This window comes from Suricata suricatta, chromosome 12 (genome assembly GCF_006229205.1).
Source record: "Suricata suricatta isolate VVHF042 chromosome 12, meerkat_22Aug2017_6uvM2_HiC, whole genome shotgun sequence".
Taxonomy (NCBI): Eukaryota; Metazoa; Chordata; class Mammalia; order Carnivora; family Herpestidae; genus Suricata; species Suricata suricatta.
The window spans coordinates 5,183,679-5,194,099 of NC_043711.1; the positions used below are offsets into that span (position 1 = coordinate 5,183,679).

Consider the following 10,421-nt stretch of genomic DNA (forward strand, 5'->3'; position numbering starts at 1 on the left):
TGAAATAAGTCAGAGGAAAACAGACACCACATAAATAAGAAAAAAAGAGACAAACCAAAAACCAGATTCTTCATTACAGAGAGCAAACTGGGAGTTACCGGGGGGAGGTGGGTGAAATAGGTAAAGGGGATGAAGAGCACACTTATTATGATGGGCGCCGAACAGAATTGCTGACTTGCTATATTCTTTGCCTGTAGCTAATATATAGAACACTGTATGTTAATTGCACTGGAATTTAAATAACTAATTAATTAATTAAAATTTTAGAAGGTAAAAAAAATCCCAGAAAAGCTGGAAGCAATAAAATCCTAGAAGCAACAACCACATTGCTAAATAAATGCCATTTCTCATCAAAGGAACCACAGCATCTCAGATCAGGTTCTAAATATTCTTTTATGTTTTTTTTAAATTTATTTGTGAGAGACAGAGAGAGACAGTGTGAACAGGGGAGGGTCAGAGAGAGAGAGGGAGACACAGAATCCGAAGACAGTCTCCAGGCTCTGAGCTAGCTGTCAGCACAGAGCCCGACGCGGGGCTCGAACCCACGAACCGTGAGATCATGACCTGAGCCGAAGCTGGACGCTTAACCGACTGAGCCCCCCAGGCGCCCCTCAGCTCAGGTTCTAAAGAAACCGACCATGAGATGAGGTTCCGTGTGAACTGATGGATTCCACCCAGAATGAACTGGAAGAAAGCGAGAAACACAGAACCAGAAAGAGAAAACAGCCAAGCCAGAGTGCATTTTCAGATAAAAACCCGCAACAGCAGGGTCAGGATGCTCCCACAGGGACTCTGGGGTCTAAGTTAGACTTCTAAGCTGTCCCTACCTGCAGCCACAGGACTGGGCTTTCCCACGCTTGGCACCCTTCCTTTATGGCTCTGGCCACCCGGGAGATGTAAACTCTCCTGTTTGTCCACTTCCTGTCCTCTTCCCACAGCGGTCACAGGCTGTCCTCCAAGAGGAGCTGAAGGTGAGGAGGAAGGAAATGTGTAGGAACACCCAGTGTCCAGTACACAGGTCTTCTTGGACAGATGGCTGACTCCGTGTCTGTGGCACGGAAGGTACATAACAACCCTGGAACATGCTGTCATTGATGAAAACCAGAAAGCTCCCAAGACAAGTACAGGCACGTGAGGTCCAGAAAACTCAACCTTAAAGGGCTCCCAGTGGCCAAAGTTGGTACATTATGAGCATCAAAAGTAATAGTGAGTTCAAAGACTAAAGCACAGGGGCGCCTGGGGGGCTCAGTCGGTTAAGCGTCCGACTTCAGCTCAGGTCATGATCCCGCAGTTTGTGGATTTGGGCCCCGTGTCGGGCTCTGTGCTGACAGCTAGCTCAGAACCTGGAGCCTGCTTCGGATTCTGTGTCTCCCTCTCTCTCTGACCCTCCCCTGCTCGCGCTGTCTCTCTCTGTCTCTCAAAAATAAATTTTAAAAAAACATTAAAAAAAGACTAAAGCACATCAAACACATTAAAATTAAAAGAAAAACCTCATAATAATAATTCTCATAAATTCCTCCTTGCTCATATTCAGAGTTTCTGGGCCCCAACGTACTATTTCAAAGACGCATACGTGGGCACCTGGGTAACTCGGTCGGTTAAGCAACTCTTGATGTTGGCTCAGGTCAGGATCTCAAGGTAGTGAGATCAAGTCCTGTGTCGGGCTCCATGCTGAGTGTGGAGTCTGCCTAACATTCTCTCTCTCTCTCTCTCTTTCTCTGCCACTTCCCCCACTTGTACTCGCATACTTTCTCTCTCTCTAAAAAAAATGCATAAAGACCCATGGGGCGCCCAGGTAGCTCAATCAGCTAGGTAAGCAACCAACTGTTGATTTCCACTCTGGTCGTGATATCACAATTTTGTGACTACGAGCCCCATGTTGAGCTCTGCGCCCTGACCACGTGGAGCCTGCTTGGGATCCTCCCTCTACCATGCTCGCTCTTGCTCAGAAATAAGTAAATAAACTTAAAAAAATAAAGATCTGTACATAAAGGGACAGAATTAAGCATGTATGTTACTTAATAGAAACACAAACTGTATTTCATTTTTTTAAAGGTTTTTTTTTTACATTTATTTATTTTTGAGAAACAGAGACAGAGTGTGAAACAGCGGAAGAGCAGAGAGAGAGAAAGAGACACAGAATCTGAAGACAGGCTCCAGGCTCTGAGCTAGCTGTCAGCACAGAGCCCGACGTGGGGCTCGAACCCACGAACCGTGAGATCATGACCTGAACTGAAGTCGAATGCTCAACCGACGGAGCCACCCAGGCGCCCCTACAAACTGTATTTCAAATAAATGATAAGTTTTTCCTCATGGAAAATGCCAATATACTAAAGTCATAAAGAATGAAAACATTATAAATTCATTATTTTGTGACACCTGATGACATCACAGACCTGGGTAACAGACATCAGCGTCTACCAAATTCTTTAGGTGAAAGGCTGGTGGAGACCTTGACGGTGGATGGATCAGGCCAAAACCACCAACGAATCTAAGTATCAGCAGAAGGAAAACCTACGACTCTTGACACCATGTATTCTCCTGACTTAATGCAATAGGAAGGTCCACCGCCGCCCAGGAAGCTTCCCCAAAGAGTTTCATTTGATTCCAATCAAGTCTCTAGATCTATGTTTACGAACAAGGGCACCTTGACCTCCTAGGGACACTTGGCAACGTGCCTGCAGACATGTTTTGGTTATCGGAATCACAGAGTGCGTCTGGCGTCTGGAGGGTAAAGGCCGGGGATGCTGTTAGGCATCCTGAAGACACAGGTCTGCCGCCAACATCAGACACGGTTCAGAAGATGCTTCCGATCTCATTTCCAGTTAACAGGAGACACCGAGGACAGCGGGATGGACTAAACGACACCATGATGAAATCAACCAAATCCAGAATGTGGGAGATTCTAGGCAACGAATGACATAATTTCCTCAATAAACAAACGCCATGTGTAGAACAAGAGGGGAAAACTGGTATAGGGTAAAAGAGACGTACACGGATCAAGCAAAACCGGATGAGTGAACTTTATTTGGATCCTAATTCTAACAAATCAATTGTAAAAAGTTATTTTTGAGACAATTGGTAAAATTTAAACTCAGGATAGGTACTAAATAGTATGAAATTATTATCAATATTGCCAGGCATAATAATGCTTTGTGGTTGTTAAATCCTTGATTGTTAGAGGTGCTCACACAGTTATACCTAAAATAATGTACAAACAGCAGAGCGAAAAAAGGGAGATGGGCAGAGTGAAACAATAATGTCAACTGTGGATAATTGCTAAAGGGTGGATGATAGAATATGAGGGCTCGTTATACTTGTATCTCTGCTTTCAAAGTTTCTATTTTCTTACAAACAATTTTTTGCTGTGAGCAGCCGGGAGAGAAGACAGCACACGAAAGAGCGATGTGGGGGGGGTGGCCGGTGTTTCTGCAGGAGCAGCAGGAGGAATTTTGCAAAAAGAGGAGTATCAGATATTGAACCGTATTCTTTCTCTCTCTCTCCCTCCCTCCCTCCCTCTCTCTCTCTCTCTCTCAGGGAAGAGGGGCAGAGGGAAAAAGAGAGAGAGAATCTCAAACAGGTTCCACACTCAGCACAGAAGCCAACTCCTGGCTCCATCCCATGACCCCGAGATCATGACCTGAGCTGGAATGAAGACTCGGATGCTTAAGCGACTGAGCCACCCAGGTGCGCCAGATTTAAAACAAATTTTTTTACATTTATTTATTTTTGAGAGACAGAGCACAAGTGGGGGTGGGGCAGAGAGATAGAGGGAGACACAGAATCTGAAGCAGGCTTCAGGCTCTGAGCTGTCAGCACAGAGCCCGATGCGGGGCTCGAACTCCCAAACAATGAGATCATGACCTGAGCTGAAGTCGGACACTTAACCAACTGAGCCACCGAGGCACCCCAGATTTTGAACCATATTCTAAAGCTACAATAGTTAAAGCAGAGTGGGACAGGGACAAAAAAAGACAGATGCTTCTAGAACATAATAAGGTACCTCTGAGGGGCCTCATTGTATTGGATAAAGTCTGAGCTGCCTCAGACACACCCTTCAGATGTACCTTTCGGCAGGGCCCTCCAGCTCTCCTGCCACCAACAAGCTGAACTAAACGAAGTTCCCCATGTCTGGAGCCTTCTATTTCTCCTTTGGATGTGCAGTTTCTCCCATTTGGAGCACAATTCAGTAACTGTCGTGGCTGCCGGCTGCCTCCCTGGACCCTGGAGGTCAGGGACTTCTCCCTCCCTTTTCCTTCTGTCCCATCCGGTCACCCCCTGACTATAAACTTTGCCTTGAAAGTCTATCTCTGCCTGTCAGCTTTGTGGTCCAGGATAGGAGGAATCGTGGCCTCTTCGGGGACCTGCACAGTGCCTGGTATATATAAGATGCTCATTATAAATGCTAATTTAATCAGGAAATGGGTTAAAGATTTAAATGTAATTTGAAAATCACTCAACAGGAGCATCCAGTTGGCTCAGTAGATAAAGCATGCAACTCTTGATTTCAGGATGGGTGAGTTTGAGCCCCACATTGGGCATGGAGCCTACTTATAAATTTTTTATTTTTTGAGAGAGAGAGATGGCGCAAGTGAGCAAGGGACAGAGAGACAGAGAGACAGAGAGAGAGAGAAGCCGGGCTCCCTGAAGCAGGGCTTGAACTCACAAACCATCAGATCATGACCTGAGCCAAAGTCTGATGTTTAACCGACTGAGCCACCCAAGCACCCCTATTTAAAATTTTTAAAAAATAATTTAGAGGCGCCTGGGTAGCCCAGTCAAACGTCGGACTTCTGCTTAGGTCATGATCCTTTGGTTTGCAGGGTTGAGCCCAATGTTGGGCTCTGTGCTGACAACTCATAGGCTGGAGCCTGCTTCAGATTCTGTGTCTCCCTCTCTCTCTGCCCCTCCCCTGCTTGCCCCCCCCCTTAAAAATGAACATTAAAAAATACTTAAGGGGCGCCCAGGTGGCTCAGTCGGTTAAGCATCTGACTTTGGCTCAGGTCATGATCTTACAGTTTGTGAGTTCAAGCCCCGAATCAGACTCTGTGCTGACAGCTTGGAGCCTGGACCCTGGAGCCTGCTTCAGATTCTGTGTCTCCACCTCTCTCTACCCCTCCCCAGCTCATGCTCTGTCTCTTTCTGTCTCTCAATAATAAATAAATGTTTTTTTTAAATAAAAAAAATTTTTTTAAAAATCATTCAACAAGGGCGCCTGCATGGCTCGGTTGGTTAAGCTTCCGACTTCAGCTCAGGTCATGATCTCACAGTTTGTGAGTTCGAGCCACACATTGGGACTTTCACTGACCCCCTCAGAGCCTGGAACTGCTTCGGATTCTGTGTCTCCCTCTCTCTCTGCCCCTTCCTCGCTTGCACTCTGTCTCTCTCTCAAAAATAAATAAAATTTTTAATTTTAATAAATTAAAAAAAAATTTTAATCATTCAGCAAACATTTATTAAGCACCTGCTGTGTGCCAGGAATACTGGATGAAGCAGTGTCCAAAATCAATCAGTTCCTTGTCTCTGATGCCGCCACTTTAGTGGGGGAGACAGATGACAAATAAGTAAACAAATAAGATGCTTCTTGTTTCAGATGGTGAAAGTAGCTACGAAGTTAATAAAACAGAGCAATGGCAAAGACAGAGACTGGAAAGTGACCCCGTTAGGCTTTTAGGGCGTGGGAACACACATGTCGGGCAGCCAGAATAGGAGAAGGTGCCCATGTGAACGTGTGCAGGGAAGAACAGTGCAGGAAGATGAACAGTTGGTGCAAAGACCCTGTGGTAGGAAAGATCCAGGGTCTTGGTGCCTCACCAAGACACTAGAACGTGAGCATCAGTCCTCCTAGCTTCCCCTCAAAGGATCTTCCAAACACACAAATCTCATTGGTTTAGTCTCCTGTTGTCTTCCCATGGCTCCCCAGTGCCCAGTGGAGCAAACCCAACTCCTCAGCCCTGCCTGCGGCGGGACTTGGCTGCCCCTTCCGCCCCGCCCTATCCCTACTCGGTCCTGCCTCCCGGGCCCCGGGACAGCTACTTTAGGCCCCGCCCCCGCCCCGCCCCACACTAGGGCCGGGCCAGCACCGCCCACCCCGCCTCACCATTTGACAGCTCGGAGTGCCTCGGGCGCTGATTGGCTGGTGTGGCCATCAGTTAGGGCCCAGGCCTTGATAACCGGTCCCCAAGCTCCGAGGGGGCGGGTTCGGGTGCGGGCGCGGCGGGGGCTGCTGCTTCAGGTAAAGCACCGGTTTTCGGGGCCACCGGTGGGGTTTCTGGGGGGGTATTAGGGGACGTAGCGGGAAGGGGTGCTGAGCTTCCTGCCCCTCTGCGGGCTCAGCGTCCTGCGATGGGGCGGGCTTAGTGTCCTCTGGCTGGGACCCTCCCACACTGGGACCCCAGGTGGGCAGCGAGCAGAGTTGGGGGCTCTGGCTTCAGGAGATCGCCCTTTTCCCGCCCTTCAGGAGCCCAGTGGGGGGCTTTTCCGCCCCCTAGCGCCCCAACATACTCCAGGACTTTCCCAGCGTCGCTCCTGGAGAGCTCGGGGACCCGGGTCCAGCCCCTCATGCCGGACCTGGGTGTGTTTGGGGGTGGGGGGGGATACGGAAACGGTGTTGCGGGGAGAGACGGACGGCCCCCGGGCCGGCAGACAATGGGTAGCGGATGGAACCGCCCGGCGGTGTTTCCTGTAGGAAACTGCTCTGTCTCTGCGAGGCCGTCGTGGGGTGTGTGTGTGTGTCTGGGGGGGACGCGGTGTACCCGAGTACCTCCCCCTCCCACCATCATCAGCCTCCAGCCCTACCTCAGGGGTCTGAGCGCCCCGCCCCAACATTAGGGGGTGCCACCACTCACGGCCTCAAGCCGGGGAGACGTCCTCTCCGGGACCGGGACCGCACTGCCCGCCAAGTCCCCCACCGCTCAGGTTTCCGGATCACGGCTCACAGTCCCGAAATAGTCCTTGGGGCGGGAGTGGGGGCGTGTGGCGTCGGCTCTGACGGCCTAATGAGGGGGTCTCAGGCAGAGGATCCGATCGGGCTGACAGCTCGGGCGGGAGGGGAGAAGAGGGGAGGGCAGCTGCGCCTGCATTCTGGTGAGACAGGGACCCTGGAGCCGCCGTAGTGGGGGCCTGCCTCCCCATTAGGGAAACGCGCGCGGGTATAGGCAGGGGGGCGGGCTGGGAGGGATGAACCCCCTGGGGCTTTCTGCCCCCGCCCTGGAGGGGAGAGCTGTTTCTAGAAGGCCATCAAGTGGGTGGCCAGTGCAGACCCACAAGTTAACATCCTGCCTCATGGGTGACCTTGGATGGGTCACTTCATCTCCCTGTGTCTCAGTTTCTCCATCCGGACAATAGGGAAAAGGGTAATGATAAGAATACCTATCTCAGAGGGTTTAACTAGCATTTTTAAAAAATGTTTTATTTATTTTTGATACAGAGACAGAGCATGAGAGGGGGAGGGGCAGAGAGAGAAGGAGACACAGAATCGGAAGCAGGCTCCAGGCTCTGAGCTAGCTGTCAGCACAGAGCCTGGGCTCGAACCCACGAACGTGAGATCTGACCTGAGCCGAAGTCAAAGGCTTAACCGACTGAGCCACCCAGGCGCCCCATAGCATTTTTTTTTTTAAGAGAATACCCATGAATTGCTTATAATAGAGGCAGGCCCAGAGTGAATGGCAAACGCGTTATGATTATTTGCCATTGCTGGAGCCCTCCTTTCCCAGCCCAGCTCCTGGGCCTGGCTACTCTAGCTGCTTTGGGTCTTCGGAATGGTCCGCAGCTGTGTTTTTTGAGTTCTCCGGGCCTCATATTTGGGTGTGAGCCCATCACTGGGGCAGGGGGCTGCCCTCGCTGAGTCACGCGGAGGAGGAGGCAGGCCCGGACCCCTAAGCTCTGGCCCAGGTTTTTTTCCACCGCACAACTCTTTCCTGGCAGTTTCCTGAAAACAAGCCGTTAGAGGCACTGCCTGTCCTCTGTGGTGACCGGCTGCCCCGCTGGCCCGCCCCTCTCAACCGGTGCGAGAGGACAGGAAACAGCTGCTTTAGGACCAGAAGGGCTCCCCCCCCACCCCTGCCTGCCTTGGGGTGGGGTGAGGGAGGTTTCAGGGACCCAGGCTGGACAGAGGTGGGAGTGGCAGGGTCCCCTTGGCAGTGGAGCAGGGGGGCACTCCATGGCTGATGGGTGTCAGGAGTGCAAGAGGCTGGAAAGGTGACAGGAAAGGTTCCCAGGGGGTTGGCACGTGGGGCACTGTGTCAGGGAGAGGACTGATGGGTCTGGCATACATCTGGTGGTGGAAGCTGGACCGGCAAGGGGTCCCCAGAAGATGGGCAGAAGCCCAATCTAGGGGCATTTCCCACAGGCAGTTGCTCTGTGCCTTAGTTTCCCCCTCTGGAAAATGTGAATGGTAACACCTACGTTACAGGATTGCACAAGGGTTACATTTAATTGGGCAAGGCATACAGTAGGGACTCAATAGAAGCTGTCTTTCCTCGCTGGAAGATTTTGCATGTGGGCTCTTCAAAGCCCCTTCTTTCCAACCTGGCGCTTTCTGATCGACCTTGCTAATTATCACATTAGATGTGCCCCAATCTCCCTCAGTTTCTTCATTGAAGAGTCCCTGCCCTCAGCCCCATGTCCATCCACAGCTCTGATAACCGGGGTGCTTCTGGTTCCATTATAAGCTCTCCCACGCCAAGAGCAGAACCCGCACTCCGCTAGAGACATCTTCGGGAGATAAGTATCCGCGGATTGGCATCCTCGGGGCATCTAGCCCTCAGCTCTCCATCATTCCTATGAAGGGCTCACAAGCCACTTGGTAAAAATTCAGATGCACAATTATATCTTGTTTGTATTCCTCTCAGGAAAATAATTCAAATGGTCCTGTTTTTGTTTTTGTTTTTTTAATAACACAGAATCTGACCGGATGAATTTTTAATGAGCCCACGAAGGGCTTCCAACTCCCGCCTTCTGCTTCTGAAGGGTCACTCCTCATCCCTTTGCGCATCAATTTCTAATTTTGCCCTGGGACTGACAGGACTCAGCAGGTCTGGAATGACCCTCCCCTGCGCCCATACCCAGCTACACTGATTTCTCTGATCAGGCTCCTCTTTCTGATGCCTCACTTGCCTCTCCCTGTCCAGCTGGCTGAGGCCTGGACCTGGGGAATCCCTGCATTCATTCATTCATTCATTCCTTCCTTCCTTCCTTCCTTCCAAAGTTTCAAGGCTTCCTGGCGGAGCAGAGAGGACAGGACATATGTGTGGGGCTGGGGAGAGAGGGGCTCTTGGGGCTGTTTAACTCACCGTCCAGGCTGACTCCAGAAGTACAGCCAGAGGGAGGGGGCTGGCCCCATCCTCACCCCTTCTGGGGACATTTTTCAGGGTGTGTCTGGCAGCTACTCCAGAAAACATGGCCAAGTTTGCCCTGAATCAGAACCTGCCTGGTGAGTGTGCAAATGGGATACATGTGTGTGGACAGACTGATGCTTGGTGCCCATGTGTGGACACAGCCCTATGATTCTCTCCTTCGTATGTAGCCAGAGAGCCCTTTCTAGGCGTCCACTGGAGAATGTCATGGTCCTGCTTAAGACCTGCCTGTGGCGCCCTATTGCATGTGTAACATAACCCGATTCCTCATGGTGGCCCGGGAAGCCCCCCACAATCTGGCCCCAACCCACCTCTCCTCCTTTCCCTCTCCTTTTTAAAACTGTTCCAGGCACCCTCACTGGCTCACTGTTATTCCCATTCTGCTTGCTATATCCCAGGGCCTTTGCTCGGGCTGTTTTCTTTTAAGAACCTTGTGTCCCCAGCTGCTTCCTCATATTTCAGGGCTAAACTTTTAAGTCCCTTCCGCAGGAAACCTGTCCTGACAACTAGAGCCAAAGTCACGCCTCCTCGTCATGCTCCATTTCACCTTGTTGTTGTTGTTATTATTATTGCTCTAAGCAAGCACCATTTGGAATGTTTATCCCCCACAAGAAAGCAGGGATGTTTGTCCTGTTCACTGATGTGTCCCCAGCGCCTAGAATAGTGCTTGGCACGTAGCAGGTGCTCAGTAAGGGTGGGATTGCATGACTATTTGGTGCAGATAGGCATTTGATCTTCGGGCACGCGTGGCCGCAGTGGCAGGTGTGCAGGGTCTGGTGCAGGCGGAGGCGTGCAGGACTGTCGTGGGGGCGGCGGGGGACGCGCTCTGTTTGTCCAGTCTGTCCCGAGTCGTCTCCCTCCCCCAGCCTGACGCCTCCCAAACCCCGTCGTGCCCGCAGACCTGGGCGGCCCTCGCCTGGGCCCCGGCCCCACCGCGGGCGCCCGCAGCCCGAGCTCGCCCTACTCAGTGGAGACACCGTATGGCTTCCACCTGGACCTGGACTTCCTCAAGTACGTGGAGGAGCTAGAGCGCGGCCCCGCCACCCGCCGCGCCGCGGGCCCGCC

General features: G+C 51.4%; 1 protein-coding gene across 1 annotated transcript in view; it reads left to right on the top strand.

Moving 5' to 3' along the window:
- The first annotated feature begins 6,152 nt into the window (after positions 1 to 6,152).
- The window catches only part of KANK3 (KN motif and ankyrin repeat domains 3), a 10,102-nt gene continuing 5,833 nt past the window's right edge, over positions 6,153 to 10,421 (top strand). Inside the window, exons 1-4 of the mRNA XM_029916492.1 lie at positions 6,153 to 6,235; positions 8,904 to 9,035; positions 9,372 to 9,433; positions 10,256 to 10,414. Of these exons, the coding sequence (XP_029772352.1) occupies positions 8,926 to 9,035; positions 9,372 to 9,433; positions 10,256 to 10,414 (331 nt within the window). The 5' untranslated portion in view covers positions 6,153 to 6,235; positions 8,904 to 8,925. The remainder of the gene's footprint in view (positions 6,236 to 8,903; positions 9,036 to 9,371; positions 9,434 to 10,255; positions 10,415 to 10,421) is intronic.